We start from the raw sequence: 20,263 nt of genomic DNA, 5'->3' as shown, positions 1-20,263 counted from the left end.
ATGCAAACCAGCCTCAAATTAATAGCCACTTATTCTAATCCTGGATATTTTTCCTGCTCCCATCCATTAAGTTGCATGCTTACCAAGAATTAATTGTTTTTTTTCCCAAATCTATTTATACCAATTGCTCTCGTTATTACAGCTATGCAATTTAATTAGCTATATAAACTGATGAGAAACTCAGGAGAAAAGAAAGACATGCTTCTTTGAAAATTAGGTTGAATGTTTAAAATGACTTGGTAAAGTCACATTACATGTGGATGCATGTGTGTTCAGTGGCTAAGTCATGTCCAACTCTTTGCAACACCATAGACTGCAACATGCCAGGCTTCCCTGTCCTTAACTATCTCCCGGAGTTTGCTCAAACTCATGTCCATTGAGTCAACCATCTCATCCTCTGTCGCTCCCTTCTGCTCTCAATCTTTCCCAGCATCAGGGTCTTTTCCAGTGAATTGGCTCTTTACATCAGGTGGCCAAAGTACTAGAGCTTCAGCATCAATCCTTTCAATGAATATTCAGGGTTTAATTCCTTTAGGATTGACTGGTTTGATCTCCTTGCTGTCCAAGGGACTGTCAAGAGTCTTCTCCAGCACCACAGTTCAAAAGCATCAATTATTCAATGTTAGCCTTCTTTACGGTTCAACTCTCACATCTGTACATGACTACTGGAAAAACCATAGCTTTGACTACCTGGTCCCTTACCAGTAAAGTGACGTCTCTGCTTTTTAATACACTGTCTAGGCTTGTCATAGCTTTTCTTCCAAGGAGCAAGCATCTTTTAATTTCATGGCTGCAGTCACCATCTGCAGAGATTTTGGAGCCTAAGAAAATAAAGTCTGTCACTTTTTCCATTTATTTTCCCCATTTCTTAGTCATGAAGTGATAGGACCAGATGCCATGACCTTCGTTTTTTGAGTGTTGAGTTTTAAGCAAGCTTTTTCACTCTCTTCTTTCACATTCATCAAGAGGCTCTTTAGTTCCTCTTTACTTTCTGTCATTAGAGTGGTGTCATCTGCATATCTGAAGTTGTTGACACTTCTCCTGGCAATCTTGATTCCAGCTTGTGATTCATCCAGCCCGGTAATTTGCACTAGGTACTCCACATAGAAGTTAAATTGATACACTGCCTTGATGTACTCCTTTCCCAATTTTGAACCAGTCCATTGTTCCATGTCTGCTTGTTGCTTCTTGATGTGCATACTGGCTTCTCAAGAGGCAGGTAAGGTGGTCTGGTAGTCCCATCTCTTTAAGAATTTTCCAGTTTGTTGTGATCCACACAGTCATAGGCTTTAGCATAGTCAATGAAACAGAAGTAGATGTTTTTCTGGAACTCTCTTGCCTTTTCTATGATCCAACAGATCCTGGCAATTTGATCTCTGGCTCCTCTGCCCTTTCTAAATCCAGCTTGTACATCTGGAAGTTCTCAGTTCACGTACTGTCAAAACCTAGCTTGAAGGATTCTGAGCATTAACCTTGTTTTTCTTGTTTTGTTTTTTTTTTTGTTTGTTTGTTTTTTTAACCTTGTTTTTTTTTTAATGCAACAAGCGTAAAAGATGGGGACAGGAGGGAGAGAGAATCAAAGACTCTAGAAAGAGTCTATGTTCAAATTGCTTCACAAAATGTCTTTAAATTGCTACTCTGCTTTAAAAAAGCAAAACAAAACTGGAAATCATAAATGATGAACTACGGGTATGTTTAACACAAATAAGATGGCAGAACTCTAATCAAGATATCAATATACAGAGAAGGCCTACAGCAAAAGATTAGCAAACATGTTTCTTAAACAAACTGCAAAGAAAAAGAGGGGAAATCTATAGAGTAAAGCAAATAATTCTTTTTAACAATATAAAACTTAAGGGACATCAATCAATTATAAAGTATGGACTTTATTTTGACCCTGATTCAAACAAACAAGTGGTTAAAAAAGAAAAAAAACTAAATGTGTGTGTATATATATTGTATATATATGACAATCAGAGAAATTTTAGCACTAATTTGATACTTAATGACATCAGGGAATTATTGTTCATTGTTTTAGGTAGGATAATAGTACTGGGGTTATTTTTTTTTTTTAAAAAAAAAGAGTCCTCCTCTATTTAGAGATACATGCCAAAACATTTACAGATGAAATAAGATTCTGGGAATTGCTTCAAAATAAACTAGGGAGAAAAGAGAGGCTGGAAGTGTTATGTGCAAAAGACTGACCATGAGGTGATTAACTGCTTTTAGTGGGTGGTAGATCAATGAGGGGTTCATTATATGATTATTTTTACTTTTGCTTACATTTGAAATTTTCCATAATGAACACTTTTTAAAAAAGACTAGTGGATTAATGCATATTTATATTTTAAATTAAAACAAAATATTAAAAGTATATATGTATCATTATTTCTGACTTCCCTGCTTCATTCATTTCTTTCCCCTAATTAACTAAGAAAATCATAATCCAAACTTATTGTATTAAAGGCCTTCTATTGGAGATAAAAGGGCATATTGTCAGATGCCCAAAATACAGCAGTGGGTACCCCCAAACACTATAAGAACAATAGTCCATATGGCCCAATTATCATTGAAAACCTCTTAAATAACACATAAAGTACATAAGTACAACAAATCCAGATATAATAAGACTAGTGCATCACCACATTTATTCACAGTTATTTCCTTTATAATTTCCTTTATCATCTTTTTACCATTAAAAAAAAAGAGGAGTAATTTACAATTTTCATCAATCTCAGAAATTCTCCCTTAGGTCTACCAAAAAGTTATTTAAAAATCAAAGATTCAGGTAATCAGAATCTCTTCCTCATCAACCTTTTCTTGCCTTCAACAGCTCCTCCAATTTAAGTTTATGCCTCTTTGTGAAAGATCAAGAGAGAATGATGATTCATAAAAAACAACTTAAAAGAGTAGAGTCACACTTTTTTCCTTCCTCGTCCACGTTTGGTTCAGAAAAAGGACTAGGCAGTTGCTTCAGCCCTCTTTTAATAGGTTCCATATCTATCACCCAAGGTTTACAGGTGCAGCAGGGAGTAACAGCCCTGCCTTCCAAGAAAACAAACGCAGAACAGGAGACAATAAAGAAAAAAACACTTCTGGTGGGCTAACCCTGGCACAGCCTTTCTGGAAAGCAATGTGCCAATATATGTATCAGGTGTCTTAAAAGCAAGTGTATTCTCTCGCCAATGATTTCACATCCAACAATCTATCCTGAGCAAAAAATCAGAAATGCATCAAAGATTCATGCACAAAAATGGCCACCACAGCAAATTTCTAACAGTGAAAAACTAGGAAGAGCCTTAAAATATAAAAAAGGTAAAAAAATACCAGCGATGATACAATAGCAAAGGTCTGTATACAAAGGTCCTTCCAGTCAAAGCTGTGGTTTTTCCAGTAGTCATGTACGGATGTGGGAACTGGACCACAAAGAAGGCTGAGCACTGAAGAACTGATGCTTCAAACTGTGGTGCTAGAGAAGACTCACTGGAAGGACTGATGCTGAAGCTGAAGCTCCAATACGTTGGCCACTTGATGCAAAGAGCCAACTCACTGGAAAAGACCCCAATGCTGGGAAAGATTGAGGGCAGGAGGAGAAGGGGACAACAGAGGATGAGATGGCTGGATGACACATCAACTCAATGGACATGAGTGTGAGCAAACTCTGGAAGATGGTGAAGGCCAGGGAAGCCTGGTGTGCCAGTCCAGGAGGTTGAAAAGAGTTGGACACACCTGAGAGACTGAACAGCAACAACGATACAGTGGCAAAGTACACATCCATTAAAACTGATGTTTACAAATACTTTTGAATGATGAGAAAATACCTATAATGATAAGGAGGAGGAATAAAATAGAGTATCAGTATGATCTTAATTATATACTGCAAAAAATTAATAACAATTGCCTGTGGGTGACAGGATGATGGGTGATTTTTTTCCTTCTGCTTCTTTATAAGTTTCCCCAATTATAACTGGAAAAAAATAGAACACGGTGGTAAAAGAGAGCCTATAATAATAAGCAATTGGGTTGAAATAAGACAATTTACACTCCAGACCTCTTGTAGTTCACCTCTATCAGGTCTGATCTGCAAGCATTCAATTGCTCCTTTAACTTAACACTTTGCCCACTCCAAGAAGAATAACACTTATCCTCTTGTCTTCTAATATCCACAGTTGCTACTTTTTGCCTACAGATAACACAAAAAATACTACAAATATTGTATATTAATGCATACATATGGAATCTAGGAAGATTGTACGGATGAACCTATTTGCAGGGCAGCAATGGAGACACAGACATAGAGAACAGACTTACGGACGCGGGCAGCGGGGAGAAAGGAGAGGGTGGGACATAAGGAGAGAGTAACATGGAAGCGTATGCACTGCCACATGTAAAACAGATAACGAATGAACATTTGCTGTGTGACTCAGGGAACTCAAACCAGGGCTCTGTGACATCTTACGGGGACGGGAAGGGATGGGAGGTGGGAGGGAGGTTCAAAAGGGAGGGGCATATATACACCAATGGCTGACTCATGTTGATGTAATTTGAAAGTTGCTCAGTTGTGTCCAACTCTTTGTGACCCCATGGACTTACACAGTCCATGGAATTCTCTAGGCCAGAATACTGGAGTGGGTAGCTGATCCCTTCTCCAGGGGATCTTCCCAACCCAGGAAACGAACCGAGGTTCATAATGCAGGTTCCTGCATTACAGGTGGATTCTTTACCAACTGAGCTATCAGGGAAGCCCGATGTTAATGTACGGCAGAGGCCAACACAATATAGTGAGGCAATTATCCTTCAATTCAAAATAAATAAATTTATTTTTTAAAAACTACTACTTGAATTAATTCATTAAAGGTAAGGCCCAATAAAAGTAACTCCCTGAAATTAAGGATCAGTGACAGAAAAATACTAGTTGCTTTAATCAGATCACTTAGAATAAAGAACAAGTGGGAACCCCAGCAAACAGTATGAAGTTACCCCAGGAAATGCCAGCAGTAGAAGACAGGCAGGTGGGTCTGCAAAGAAATGCTCCAAGGTAGAAGAGGAAAAGCAAGGCACTGGCTGACTACACTGACTGCACCCATGGGACCTTCTCAAGGCGGTAACCCACGGGGAGCCTGGATATGAAAGAACTTTCCCCTTAAAATAAGGGACTTGAACTTAAACTGCAGGATTTAGTGAAATTATACTGAACTTATTAATAATGAAAGTTTGAAATATGCCAAAAATAACTTGCCCAGAAAGGCAGTAAAATCTCTTTACCTAGAGATTTGTGAGAAAAAAGTAGAAAATTACTTTCCTTTAACATCTTAACTGGAGATAGAAAATTTCAGTAATAAAACTCTAAGATGCATTAAGAGTATTAAAAAAATTAAGTCAGCTCTCATTTTTTTTTAATCCTTACATTTATTCACTAAATGAATATTTACCAGCATTGTAGTAGGCACTGGACATACAGCAGCAAACACCAACTTAAAATGCCTGCCCTCGTGGAGGTGACATTCAGTTATCACACTGTGTGTGCCTCCTAACAAGCCTTAAAAGTTAGGTATTTTCTTTTAATTTTTAAGTAAAATGATTTTTAGAAATTTCAAGCATGTGATAACACTGCCAGAAAACAAATAGCACCGAGCATTTGTGCTGATCGAAAGAAGCCCTTAATAAATATTAGAGAAACAAAACTAACAAAACTGTGTGGATGAGGCACTGGGGTGGCAGGAAGACAACTTCACTACATACAGGTTTGCACTTTTTGAATTTTGTGCCATATATTATTCATTCATAGTTTTTGATAAACAATTTTCCAAAAGTTTATTGGCTGGCTGGATGGAATGAATTAAATGAAAATTTTCTTCTCCAAAAACTCAGTATCAAGAAATGTGCTAAGGTAACCTAAAATTTCACATTCAAGTTTTCTGGAGAAAGCAAAGAGAACTAAAGCATACAACTGGTAAGTTCAGACTGAAACTAGCCGAAACTAGACAGAAATTTGAGGATTTCTCAGAAATTCCAAACCAAAACCTAAATATAGTTTAAGATAACTGGCCAAAAGTATCCAACTGAGTGAGCCCAGCCTACACAGTGGAGCTTAAACAGGAGATGGGTTTGAGTCTCTTTCCTTTTCAGTTTCTGGGAAACGAGGCTGAGTATTTGCAATCTGATTCCTAAGTCTCTGAGACAGTAAATTCTGAGATGAAATACTTACCAGTGTGGCTAAAGACTCCTGGTCTACCGTGGATCACACACCTCCTAGACAGAAATATGTTCCTAACATACCTATGCCACTGTTTATCCAACAGTTTTGTCCTCAGCTGATGAAATTTTTAACTCTAAACAGATCCAAAAGAAACTCTTTCAAGCTAATACATCCAAAACCATTGAGGGCTTCTCAAAGACACTGCCAAAGCCATTTATTTAACAAATATTTATTACATTGGAACAAAAGTCCATGAGAAGGTATATAATTTTCATCCTCTGGATGTTATCAGTCATCCACAGACAGTATGACTATACTATTATGCCAGAAGGGACCAATCTACTCACTGTTAGAAAGGAGAAGGTAGGGACTCACCTGATGGGTGAGATCATTCACCTGTGGAACAGGCCAGAGCTTTCAGATCAGAAATTAGAACCATGTAAAGGCAGCTCTAGATAAATGGTCCTCTTGGCCCTCACCTGTATCATCAATGTATGTATCTTGGTGACCAGTTCTCTTCATGAGTTATAAGATGGCACCATCCCCTGGAAACTGGTAGTGATCTGGTAAATAGAGAGTCCATCTAAGAAAGGTACCTTCAAAGACAGACTGGACCAACCCAACACTGCAAAAGTATAATTACTCATATTCCCGGGGTGTGAGCTAGATATAGTGGCAAAAGAAAACTATATAAGGCAGACTGTGTTTATGCTCATTGCTTTTTCTGTGCTTCTTTCTTTTTACTTCTTCAGCATTTTTTTTTTAGGTCTTTACTGAATTTGTTACAATACGGTTTCTATGTTTATTGGTTGTGAGGTATGTGGGATCCTAGCTCCCTGACCAGGGACTGAACCCACATTTCCTGTGTCTCCTGCATGGCAGGTGGATTCTTTACTGGCTGAGAAAAGTCTGAGATTCTAAATTCTGTTAAGTCCATCTTTCTAGATTCTGAAAAAGAGCTGGAATAGAACATCTCTAAGATCTTTTTTAGCGCCCCCCAAATCAACAACTATTTGTTGGCTGATCACGTTTACTTTGTATGTAAAATGTATGCCATTCTCTTACAGTGTGAAAAAACAGAAGTTGTTAAAATTTAACACCTCCCCTATTTGAAGAAATGAATCAGAAGAAGCTTTTTTACCCTAAGCCATAAAATATCCAACATGAGTTTTTAAGACATTAATCAGATAACGTCAGTGCTCTGCCTTAATATCCCCTGAGGTCAATCCCTTATTTCATACCCAATTCCATAAAATGGCCTGTATGACCCATATGATCTGGCCCCTATCTAACCTTCTGATCTCAGTTCCTCAACATCCCTTCTCTCACTGACTAAGCTCTTAGGAATCCTGACCTTGGGTCTAATCTTTAGACAAATCAAGCTTATTTCTACCCAAAGGCTGCTGCACTGGCCATTCCTTCTTCCTCATCTTCCCAAGCTGGCTCTTTCTCATTATTCAGGTGATCAGCGCAAATATCACCACCCTGGAAAGGCCTTCCCTGACACTTTATCTGAAGCAGCACCCTGCCCCAGACACTCTCTAGCCCATTTATTTTTTTCATAGTATTTGTCACTATATAAAGTTATTTGTTTACATGATTCTCATCTGTCTCCTCCCATAAGAAAATAAGTTCCAAGAAGGCAACAGCTTTTTTCTCTCTTGTTCATGGGGTATTCAAGAGCCAGAGTAGAACCTGGCACAAAATTTGCATTCAGTAAATACCTGCTGAATGAATGAACGGATAACAGAAAAGTTCCATTACTATGCAGAGAGGTTTTAGGTGTTTTTTAGACTTACAGAGATGCTGGTAGAAAGAACGCATATCTTTTTCTTTTCAGAGCATCCATTTTGTTCTCTTTTATGCCACGAACTAGAAAACATTAGCCAGACTGATGCCTGGAAAATGAAAACAGCACTTCTGGCACAGAAATAACTAGTCTGGGCACCTCTGGCTTGAGCCAGATCTCTGACTTTCTAGGGAGCTGGCACCATAGTCAAAATGTTAAACAGCTTTGATGCTGAAAGTGGAATGCTGGTATTCTGACTCTGGAGAAACTAGTCCAAATCATTCTTAGCTCTTCACAAAAGTTTCAACAAATCTCTATCAAAATGAAGTTAGTCATCTTTCAACAGTCTGGAACTATTCTCCTCCAATGTAACTAATATTCATTTTTAATTTCAATTTCTTTTTGACATAATTCTCTTTTCTATTTACTAATGAATCTTGTTTTCAGCCTCCTAACGAGCACAAGCATCATCCTTAGAGTAAAAACAATACTATTAGCCCACTTTGAGTTGTTCTTCTCATGGAAATGAGTGCGCTAAACCACACAGCACACAAATGTGTCCTGGCTGATCAGTATTTGGAATTGGGTCACAGGGCAAAATGTTTTCTCTGCGTAACATCTAAAGTTAAGAATCCTGACCTTGGCTTTCTAAGTAGCACACCCTGCACCCAAGTGCAAATGTATCCTCAGGCTTGTCGGAATATTTCTTCATACTCTCCATGAAATTTAAGGAGTTCTCTGGAGAAAACACTGCAAACTCTGCTCTGTCACCAATGTGACAAAGTGTAGCTATACAAACACTCTGAGTATTCAAGGCAAACCAAATAAAAGCCAGTATTAGTTACAGTTTTCATGAGACAAGTCTCATAAGTGTTTGAAAATTTTAATGGGAAATTATGTTTTTAAATGTCAATTTCATGAAATTACCCCAAAGTCCACAGGAATTAAATCTACTCTCTCAAAGAGGCACCTGAAATAATAGCAAACTATTTTTTTTACCCTGAAATCACATAATCAGGGTAACATCTACCTACATAAAACAAATGGCATGTGCAACCATGAACTGTTCCAAAAGGGTGAATAGTGAACAAGGGGAACTATGTCTTACTCATCTTTGTTCCAACAGTATCTGATGACGATGATGAAAAAGATGGTGATAATACTTACCATGTGCCTACTAGGTGCCAGGCACGTTTGTTCGCAAAGTTTCACATACATTATCTTATTTAATCTTCATAACACCCTAACTGGTGAGCAAAGTATTGATACTATTGTCATCTCATTTTATACATGAAGAAATCCAAGCACAGACAGGTTAAATTAACCAGCTATTAAGTAGCAGAAGACCCAAACCCAGGCAGTCCCATCCAAAGCTCAAGCTCTTCCCACAAAGCAATAAACACGCAAGTGATGTATATTTATTAAAATACATTTTTAAAGTATTTGACCAATGGGTTTTATAGTCATGGATACTTTCTTTTTAATGCATACAAAATATACCTACTCTTTGTTCCCACTCTTCCAGCCAGTGAAGGTATAATTAGGCACAGGCAACCAACTATAAACAACTGACAGTAGAAAATCTTTTTTTTTAATCTTCTAAATATTTCATAGTGTCCTACCAAAAGAAGAGGACCGGAGAATCTCAAACCAAGGCTCCTCCACAAAAGGGAACTCAGAGAAGGTGGGACAAAGACAGCCAGGGTGAGCTGCTGACCAAAGCATGTCACAGACGCACATTCTCTCCTGGTAACTGCTCTGCAGTGGCGCTGTAAGCACTGCAGTGCTGCCAATATTAAGTCTGAGCTCATGAATGCCGTGCTGCAAAAGTCACCAGCAACTGAACAGGAAGAGAGTTCCCATTCTCTACTTGGTTTATTCATCCCAGGGTCCTGATCTAGGAGGCTGGAGAGTTAACAGAATTTGGGAAAGGGCCAGGTTTACCACTTACAGTTGGGCGGAGCACGGTGCTTGATCAATAAATAAAGTTCACTTTAGCCTCTTAGTCTGTGCAATAGGTAGTATGTGTAAGAGAAAGTGACCATAAATATTTCTCTGATGTTCAGAAAACACCTACTACACAACCTCTTTCAACCAACACAAATATCTGAATTACCTGAGTCTGATGGTTACATATGGTTATAGGAAAAACCCAGACCATTCAGGGGCTGAGAGGGAGCAGAGAGAAAAAAAAATCACATACCTCTAAAAGACAAAACAAACAGACAAACAAAAAGATACATTCTGAAAACAGAAGAGGAAAAAAAAAATAGGTGAAAATAGGTGACTCTCTTTGGTTCCAAGTTACCTGACTGCAGAAGTAAGATAAATGCTGCAGTGCCCGGGAGAAAAATCTATCTACCTGAGTAACTGAACAGCAGCTTCTGTAACTGCCAATACCCAGGCACCTTCCTCACCATTATATAACCAAACCCTGGCCTTAATAGACCATCATACTGTATGTCAACAGTTGTTAGACACATCTTGGCGGCAAGCATTTGAGAAACCTTTCCAAAGTGGATTCAGATAAGCAAGAAGCAGGCCAAAATATGTTCATCATTTACCCAGAGCACATGACAACTCCCTGTGAATTAAGCTTCACGCATGTCGTCAGAGTAATTTAAGCAGCGAAAGAGAGGGTGCCTGTAACTAGGAAATTGCACACTGCTACAGAAACACAAATGAGTGCTGGTGTGGTCCCCTCACACATGCAACTCATTGTCCAAGCCATTTCAGCCTCATTCAAGACTTTGAATATTTCCATACATAGGAATTGCATAACTGCCGACCACAAATGATCAAAGATAAAAACCAACATAAACAGTGACACCCGTTTATAAACAAGCTGATGTTTAAAATGCTGCAGTCCTAAAGGATACCAACAACTTAGAGAAAAACTTAGACACATACACACACTGGAAAATTAGAAAGCGGGCAGACCAGCCATAATTAGCCACTGGCTTTGCTGACTACTGAAGATAGAAATGTCTCTATTATGTATAAAGCCAAGAATCAACTGTTTGCAATTACATTTACAAAAACATTGAACCCTCTGTCCCAGATTTTTTTAATCATTATTTTGGTGTATCCAAGGGCTGGGCGATACAGAATTCTTTAAATCATAGATACCATAAACCAGGCAGCCAATTAAGTTCACAGAGTCCATCCCCCAGAGGTCAGAGCAAAATAATCACAGAAGCCCAAGTGATTACTTAGGTGGGAAGGGGAGGGTGTGGAAAAGGAAATACCAAAACAAGGAACAAGGCTGGAACAATTAGAGTTGTTTGTAAACATAAATTTGTCTTGGCTAACTGTAAACACAATAGGAAACACTCAGAGGGGCAGGGATGCACCAGAGTCTTGGTTCAGTTTACTCCCTGTCAGGGTCTGAGGGTAGCATCAGGAAACCTTGGGCTCTGGTATCTCATTCAGCTCAGACCTGCAGACTTGAGGCCCTCTGATAAAAACTGAAAAAAAAAAAAAAAAAAAAAAGGCTGAAGGGGCCCCCTCAGAGGAAGTGAAACTGACCAATCAATTTTCCACAGCCACCCACCCCACAACCCTGGTAAGAAGGGCCCTTTAGAGTCTGACAGAAAGGAGGGAAAAAGGAACTTCAGGTCATAAGTGAGAGGGAGAGGAGGCAGAGATAAGTCACTGCCTTCTGAAAACAAGTGATTGCCATACAAGCGAAAACAAGGCAGGAGGCAAGACCCAAAGAGGAGGCTGAGGAGGTGAGGGGACTTGATGTGGCTTTGGTAGGAAGCAGCAGCAGCTGTAAAGGTTCTTCATCGAGCTGAGGGAAACACAAACTGCAGTTTTAAATATAATGAATGACTTCACCCAAAGTGTTCATTCAAGTGAGAGATGGAGCAAAGAAAGAAATCTGAAGTATAAACGGGTTCTGGGAGTCCTATCAAAACCAAGCAGCTCCTCCTGGTGTCTTCGATGCCAAGACTCCCAATGAAGAAGGCCACAGGAAAGAACTAACTGTATTTCCTCCAAAATGAATTTTGTAGGTAAAATTTTAAACGTGTAGGGATATGGCTTCCTAATTGACCTTGCCAATTTCACCACCACTGCTCCACAAATCCCTTGGGAACCAAAGGGCCCAATGAGTGTCGGGATTCTTCACACACCTCCCCAGTCACCAGGCGCCCCCTCACCACTGACAGCCCACCCTGGGTTCTATAAACCGTACAGTTCTGGACCCTCCAACAACTAAATATAACCAGCAATATAGCTCTCCCGAATTGTTTAACCCCTGATTACCTAGGGCCACCACAAAGCAGGGGTACCGCTGGGTCTCTGTTCCCTGACCCTTTTCCTGTGGAAAAACAAACTAATTTTTTTCCTCATTTCCCCATTTTTTTCATCGCCTCCTCCAATAATCTTGTCTGTCCTCAGTCTCTCATTCCCACCATCTAGCCGTCTTGGGCGACCAAATGCTGACTGATGCCTCTGTCATAAGGTACCAGGTCCCTCATACCTCCCAGTACCTTGTACCCCCCTCAAGACCCCAGCCATCCTTCTTCCCCTCAAAAGCCCACCTCTGTCAGTTTCACCCTTGTTTCCCCCCATCCTCCTTGTCCACATTTCCTATTCCCCTGCCCTCATTCCCGCAGGATTTCCTAATTTCTGGTTTCAGAAGCTTCTCAGCTTACTGTCTCCTGGCGAGTTCCAAACCTCTTCTTCCTCATCAACCCTGCTACGACCCTCCGCACTGCCCGTGGAGCCCCCTGCCCATCCGCGGCTCTCTAGTTCCCCAGGTCCCGGCGCTCAGTGGCCGCTCTGCGCCCCCTCTGCTGTGCAGGCACCCTCTCCCGGGTCCCCCGGTGCCCGCCGCCTCCTGCTCTCCCTCTCCTCACTTCTGCCCGATAACCCCCTACCCGCTTCCCCGGTCCCCAACGCACTCCAGAGCCCCGCTCGCGGCGCCGACCCCTCCACCTCGGTGTCGCGGGGCTCCCCTTCCCCCGCCACACTCGGACGGTCCCGAGCCGCGCAGCCCCGCCGCCGCCCGGTCCCGCCGCGCCACTACCTTGGCCTTAGTGACGAGGTGCGTGGCCCGCTTGACCACCGCGAAGTTGCCCTTGCCGATGGTGCGGTCGATCTCGTAGTAGCCGATGCGAGCAGGCACTGGCCCGCGGGAGGCCGGGGCTGGGGGACGCGGCGGGCCAGCCGCCGGGGGCACAGCAGCGGGGGCGGCCGGGGGTCCCGGGGCGGGCGGAGGCAGCAGGCGGCCGGCCGGCCCGGCTCCCCCCGCTCCGGCCCCGGCAGCCCCGCCAGCTCCGCTCGCCGCCGCCGCCGCCATCTTGTTGTGCAGTGAAACCTCCGGGGCCGCGGGGAGCCGGCCGGGGGGGGGGGGGGGGGGGCGGGGAGAGGGGGCGGAGGGGGGCGGGAAAAGAGGTGGGGGGGGCAGCGGACGTCACTCCAGGAGGCGGAGCGCCCGCGCCGCCGGGGCCGGGAGCCATGGCAACCTGTCGTCACGTGCCGACGCGCGTCACTGCCCGGAGCCATGGCAACCATGACCTCACCCGCTCGCTCGACCTTCCCGCGTGGGCCCGGTTCCTCAGGCGCCGGCTCCTGGGTGCCCCCCTCCGGGGAGGAGACAGTGGGTACCGCAAGTGTGCCAGCCAGTTCCAAGCCATCGCAGCGTTGCCCAAGTCAGGGGGTGCTTGTGCCTGACCCAAAACCTGCCCTCGATCCCCCCAGGAACTGCTAATGTCACCCCCTACTGTGACCTCTGTCCCAATTCGGCAGTCACCCAGCCTCCTTTAAAGCAAAGTATTTCCTCATCATCAAAAATATTAGCACTGTCCCACTTTAGCCCTTGAGGCCCCAAAGGCAGGAACAACTACATTACTGAAGCATCTGTAACCAAGTCGGTAGCGAGGCAGGGGTATTTTTCAGTAAAATTCCTTCCTCTTACAACCTGGTACAACCAATCTAGTTGTCACCGAATGTAGAAGAATAGGGAAACTAGGATTTGCGTGTTCAAGGGCGGAGAAACCAACCCAAACACGCATTTCAGTCATTGGGTGGGTGAGAGCCAAGCAGGGACGTCATTTTCCTTCCTCCCACCCCTTCTCTGAACAATCCTATAGCTAGATGATTGTCAAAGTGCCTGCATCCTATTTCTGTCACTTGTATAACCCTGGTGAAGCAATGTGCGCATTGTCCAGTGAGTCACTTCATGGTTAAGGACTATCAGTCTGTTGGGCAAAATAAATAAGTAAATAATAAAATAAACATTTCACCCCTACCAGCGATTCTCCAAGGACATTAAAGGTGATCAAATCAAATTCCAACAATAAATCTCATATCCCTTTTCTCTTCTCTGTTATCTGCCTTTCTGCACCCTCCAGAGCCCTCACCAGCTCCCAGGTTTCCCCCTCCTTTCTCTCCTCCCTCTATTAAGTAGATTTGCTTTAACAGCTTCAGGTAAGGCTGGGGAGGGGTAGGCTACTTGGCTATCAATAACAAGATGTTCTGGGCAGGCAAGGGCTTCCCCAATGGCTCAGGGGTAAAGAATCTGCCTGCAATGCAGGAGACTTGGGAGATTCGGGTTCGATCCCTGGATAGGGAAGATCCTCTGGAGAAGGAAATGGCAACCTATTTCAGTACTCTTGCCTGGGAAATCCTATAGACAGAGGAGCTTGGCAGGCTACATCCAAAGGATCACAAATAGTCGGACACAACCGAGCTTGCACACATACTGGGGTGGCAAGTGGGGAGAAGGGAAGGCCATGAACAGGCCAATGTTGAAATGTATTCCACCTTCCAATCCTGATTCCTCTTTATCTATTTCTCTCTCAATGGCAGAACTGTGTTGTCAGGTCACTTCATGTACAATACTAAAAACTGACACCCAATGCACTGTGAATGTGTGAGAAGCAGAGCACCTATTTATTCTCTCTGACCAAAAGATATTTATTAGCTCTCTGATTCCTCATCTGACTGTGAGTAATCCCTGGGACTAGGACAGAACAGGGAGGTCATTCCACGATTGCCTTGAATCAATCCCCTGGTGGCTGTTCCAAATTGCCAACACAATTAACACTAATTGGCTTCTTTACTAGCAAATGAGGATAAGGATGAAGTGGTCCTCAGCTTCTGGCACTGGTTAAGCCCTTTCATTGGTTGAGCTCATTCAATCCCAGATAAATGATGGAGTGCAGCCAGCCTCTTTTACCACTTGGACCCTACTCACCTGACTCTAACAGGAACTGTACATTAACGTTGGTGCCGGGCCCGAGGGTCCTAGTTTTACCATCTTCCTAAGGAAAGGAGGAGGAGGAGGGTCTCAACAGGAAACTTATGAGAAATAAAGCAAGGGGAAAAAAATCTTTTGCTCTGAGGGCTGCAGGAGCAGCACTGAATCCATCAACTTTGCAGCCTCTCCTTTACTTGTAGAGATCATTTGAACATCAAGTACAGCAACTTTTGCTGCTCCCTGGAGGGTGTCAAAAACAAAGAAGCCTCTGGGGAGAAACTAGAAAATGGAGCATTGGTCTAACTCCCCAGGAAAAGAGGCAGATAACTCTTGTCCCTAATAATGGCCAGACTGTGTACACTGTGTGTTAAGTGATTTATCCTCTTTGCCTGTATGGATAGAAGCCAGTAACTGTGCCCTATTGAGACTTGGACAAAGACTTGCTGGAGATTTCCCTGAAGAGTCTTTGGTGAGAAGAATATAGAAAATTAGGGAGGGGATTGATCAACGAAGATCATCAGGGAAAAAGGAAAACTGTTTAAATGTATGCATTTAATAATTATTTATTGAATACCAAGACTGAGTTAAGTCTGGGGAGGAACTCAGAGTCAGTGTGTGGTTCAGTTGCTCAGTCGTGTCCAACTCTTTGCAACCCCATGAACTATATATAGCCCACCAGTCTCCTCTGTCAGTGGAATTCTCTGCGAAAGAATACTGGAACAAGTTGCCATTTCCTCCTCCAGGGGTTCTTCCCAACCCAGAAATCAAACCCACACCTTTTGTGTCTCTTGCATTGGCAGGCGGATTCTTTACCACTAGCACCATCTGGAAAGTCCACTCACAGTCAATAACAATTTGCCAGGCACTATACTAAGCAGTTTTACTTAAATGAACTTATTCCTCAACAACCCTGTGAGACAGGATATATTATTATTCCCATTTTGCAGATAAGGAAAATGAGGCACAGAAGGATTAAGGGAGTTGACCACAGTCATCAAGCTAGAAAGTGAGTCCCAGGATTAGGATACAAACCCAGGCAACCTACCTCTGAAACAGAGATCCTCCCCCACAGGATTATAACCAGTAGCTATAGGAAAGTAGCTAGTAGGAAAACGTAGTAGCTTGTAGGAAAAGCAGTTTCCTCCCCAAACTCAGTTTAGACCCATGGGAGAAGAAGATTTGAGAGTTCTGGAGCAAAGGACAGAGTAGGGACCAGATCATATCAATAAAGAATGACAGGGACTTCCCTGGTGGTCCAGTGGCTAAGGCTCCATGCTCCCAATGCATAGGGCCTGGGTTTGATCCCTGGTCAAGGAACTAGATCCCACATGCCATAGCTAAGACCTGGCACTGCCAAATAAATAAATAAAAATATTTTTTAAAAATAGAACAGATTTTTTTAAAAAAAATAGCAGATTGCAAAACTGATTGACATGCTGCTTCACTTGCAAGTAGATCCATGAAGAGATTCCCTGCTTATTGTACCAGTGTTTTGCTGCCCTAGAAAATAGGTGGGAAGGTGTGTTCCTGCCCTGCTGCATATTCAGAGGGGTGGCTTGGGGGCTGAAATTCTTGGAGCCCTGCAATCCAGGGTGAAGGCAAAAGCTCCACCACCCGGCTCCCAATCCACCTCCATAACCAATGCACTCTTTTCTGCAAAAGCAAAAGATAGACTCAAAGATGAAAGTGAGACATTTCCTTCCATAATGTCATTGTGTTTTATTTCTAAAACTTGAAAAGGGCAAGCCAAGACATTCTTGATGGATAGGATAGGCCCTTAGGAACTTCTGGAAGCGATGCAAAACCTATGAGGACTTAAGGTCTGAGTGGGGAGTGATATAAGCCTCGGGAGGGAATATATTAACTTTTTGGGGTTCGATCCCTGGGTTGGAAAGATCACCTGCAGGAGGGAAAGGCTACCCACTCCACTATTTTGGTCTGGAGAATTCTATGGACTGTATAGTCCATTGGGTCCAAAGAGTCGAACACACAACTGTGACTTTCACCTTCCCTTTTATGATTTTAAAGGCCCTCTGAGCCTGTCTGCAGAGCAATTTACCAGCAACCCAGAGGGAAACTGCAGCCTTACCACACAGCTCCAGAGTCTCAGAGGCATCAGGACCTTGAGGAAAATCTAAGCCCTCACTTTTCATTATCTCAGCTCATTACTGCTCAGAAAGAAGCAAAGCATTATTCAGAAATTCTGTGGGCCAAAGGGCAACATTGCGCAATGTTTGCATGCCACATATTGCCAAACAAGGCAATTATTAGCCAATTTTTTAAAATATTTATTTATTTATTTGGCTGTGCCAGGTCTTAGTCGCAGCATGTGGGATCTAGTTCTTTAGTTGTGGCATGTGGGATCTAGTTCCCTGACCAAGGATGGAACCCGGGTCCCTGCATCGGGGAGCACAGAGTCTAAGCCACTGGCCCTCCAGGGAAGTCCCTGCTAACCAGTTTATAATCTATAATCCTGCCGTCACATAGAAAGCGGGGCACTGTCGTATACACGTTGTTGAGACATTCAGTGAACGTGCATCTCCTCTCTATCGCGGCAGTGCTCTGAGTTACCACCTCAACTACGTGACTCTAACCTTGCCTTTCCTGTCCCAGACCAACCCAGTCATGTCCAAGTGCTTCCTCTGGGTGCCCAGAAACAGGTCTGAGCAAAATAAGTACATACCCTCCTGCTGTAAAATGTCCTGGGGAGGGGGCTTGAGAACAGCTAATAAGCTTTCGATCTAGGATTTTCTGTTCAGCTTGCTCACATTTTGCTTCTTAATGGAACCATTTGAGCTAAATGAAACAAAAAATTACCCTTACTACTTTGCATATGTTCTAGGATACAATTTAAGCATTTTTAGATTATTATTACATAGTTATCCCATAGATCATCCAAAAGATCTCTAAAAATGACTTTTTAAAAAGATTTTCTGCATTCTCAAATGTGACTATATTATCATTTAGGATCGATGTTTTCCTCAGGTAAATACACATGTTGTTTTATAAGGAAAATCAGTGGAAAAACAAATTTAGTAGAGAAAAAGAGTTCATTCAGAACAACTTTTTTTACGAAGGATATGCTCCTTAATGCAAGTTACACTTAGTTACCCTATAATCAACTCCCAAATGTTTACAGTAATTTAGAAAGAAGTGTTTATTGATTTGTTTCTCTCAAGTAAAAAGTGTGATATTCAACAAACATTAAGATTTTGCATTATGTGGATCCTTTTTTCCTCCTTGAATATAGAAGTGTATCTCAAATCTAGGAATTCACCATATTTCATAGAAAATAAATGTGTGCTTCCAAGGTCTATCTCAGACTGTTCTTTATTTCCCTAGTTCTAAACTGACAGAATTGCATCTTTCCTCCTTTTCTTTATTCTTTACAAAAATATTTATTTATTTATTTGGCTTTGCCAGGTCTTGGTTACAGAACATGGGACCTTAGGTTGCAGCATGCAGGCTCTTTCTTAGTTGCAGTATATGGGATCTAGTTCCCTGACCAGGGATGGAACCCAGGCTCTCACTGGAAGCATGGAGTCTTAACCACTGGGCCACCAGGAAGTCCCTTTCCCTTCATCATCACATCTCTCCTAAGAGGCCATCCTCTCTGCTGCACCTGCCTTGGGAATTGCCTCTGAATTTTTGGTGCTTACCTTCAAACAGACTTGCATTGTTTTGGAAAACAGTGCAGGAGACACAACTTTTATTGCAGTTTCCCTACATTACAGTTGGGGTTTGCTTAAGTTTTCTACCAGCCTTTCCAGCTACTGGCTAAGAAAAATTTGTACTATTGGGATTGATTTCTGTAGGCAGCTGACCCACCTTTGTTTGCTTCATCCCACCACAATTTTCTTCAATTAAACTAGAAATCTTCATCCATCTTCATCGCTAAGCCCGAAAGAAACCCTTTCCCTTGTCTGCAGAGACACCTGCTGGTCAAAGTTCTAAACTACATGATGCCTAGCAGGACTCCCTCATGCCTTCTAGTCCTTTCTGTTTCAACTGCAGGCAGTTGAAAACCACAAACCCACAGCAGGAGCCAGGAAGTTGGAATCCAAATGGAAGCTGGCTCCAGGAAGCTGTATGTCTTTATGGCCAAGTAGAAAGTACAGTGGGCTAAAGTTACAGTGGTACTTTGGGCTGGGATAACAGTCCACAACTGCGGTTTTATGCCACCCAACGATATCTCCAATTATCCTTAGAGTCCTCATGGCATTTTAAAAGACTTACTTCTTAAAGGTGAAATTATTTCTGTTGGTTCTTATTTTCAAAATAATTTTATACTCCTTTGACATGTTTAAAGGGCAGCCTGGAATAATGAGTGAAAAGAGCAAGGGTTAGACCATGCTTAGACAGTTAAACCTAAGTTTTCCAAAGGGCTTTTCCATTTATAGACTCATCTCTGAGCCTCAGTTTCCTTTTGTGGAAAATCACTCCTAATTCATGGGGGTTTTAGGAGAATCAACTATCATAAATATATAGAGGGAAACTTCCCTGGTGGTCCAGTGGCTAAGACTCTAAGCTCCCAATGCAGGGGGCCAGGGTTTGATTCCTGGTCGAGGAACTAGATCCCACATGCCACAGCTACATGATACCACATACTGCAACTAAAGACCCGGCGCAGCCAAATAAATAATTTTTAAAAATAAATACATGCATGGGGAATACATGTAAATCCATGGCTAATTCATTTCAATGTATGACAAAAACCACTGCAATGATGTAAAGTAATTAGCCTCCAACTAATAAAAACAAATGAAAAAAAAAAAAGAAAGTAAAAAAATAAATAAATAAATACTTGCATACACAGAGGGACCTGGATTAAAGTCTGTACATAATATGCATTCAAGTATTAATTTTCTCCCTTGCAGCACTAAAAGCATGTAAATAATAACATGCTGCTTTCCAAATCACTTTCACAAGATTAGGAGGGTTGAGAATAGAATTAGGGTTTCCAAAATGGATTAACTTCAGAGTTAAAAAGAGAAAATTATAGTTTTAAGTGTCTTGGTTGGTTGAGTAAGCATGTACAGTTCAGTCTCTGGAAGTTGGACATATC

The 20,263-nt window shown here is 42.2% G+C and overlaps 1 protein-coding gene and 1 long non-coding RNA gene across 7 annotated transcripts in view; one reads left to right on the top strand and one right to left on the bottom strand.

The window, feature by feature from the left end:
- LOC110133034 (uncharacterized) overlaps positions 1-9,979 on the top strand; it is a 48,273-nt gene extending 38,294 nt beyond the window's left edge. Inside the window, exon 6 of one of the 2 annotated variants that reach the window (XR_002312641.2) lies at positions 9,603-9,979. This is a non-coding gene — a long non-coding RNA (uncharacterized lncRNA). The remainder of the gene's footprint in view (positions 1-9,602) is intronic. The other variant, XR_002312643.2, reaches the window with a different exon arrangement.
- Positions 1-13,328, bottom strand: part of SIK3 (SIK family kinase 3) — a 257,677-nt gene extending 244,349 nt beyond the window's left edge. For 3 of the 5 annotated variants that reach the window (XM_070473545.1, XM_070473547.1, XM_070473546.1), the window contains exon 1: positions 13,024-13,322. In XM_070473545.1, the coding sequence (XP_070329646.1) occupies positions 13,024-13,296 (273 nt within the window). In that variant the 5' untranslated portion in view covers positions 13,297-13,322. Of the gene's footprint in view, positions 1-13,023 lie in introns of all 5 variants that reach the window. The other 2 variants (XM_070473549.1, XM_070473548.1) reach the window with 2 other exon arrangements.
- Positions 13,329-20,263: the final 6,935 nt, after the last annotated feature.

The sequence above is a fragment of the Odocoileus virginianus genome, chromosome 10 (genome assembly GCF_023699985.2).
Source record: "Odocoileus virginianus isolate 20LAN1187 ecotype Illinois chromosome 10, Ovbor_1.2, whole genome shotgun sequence".
NCBI lineage: Eukaryota > Metazoa > Chordata > Mammalia > Artiodactyla > Cervidae > Odocoileus > Odocoileus virginianus.
Note: the sequence above shows the minus strand (reverse complement) of the source record. Positions and strands in the feature narration are given on the sequence as shown.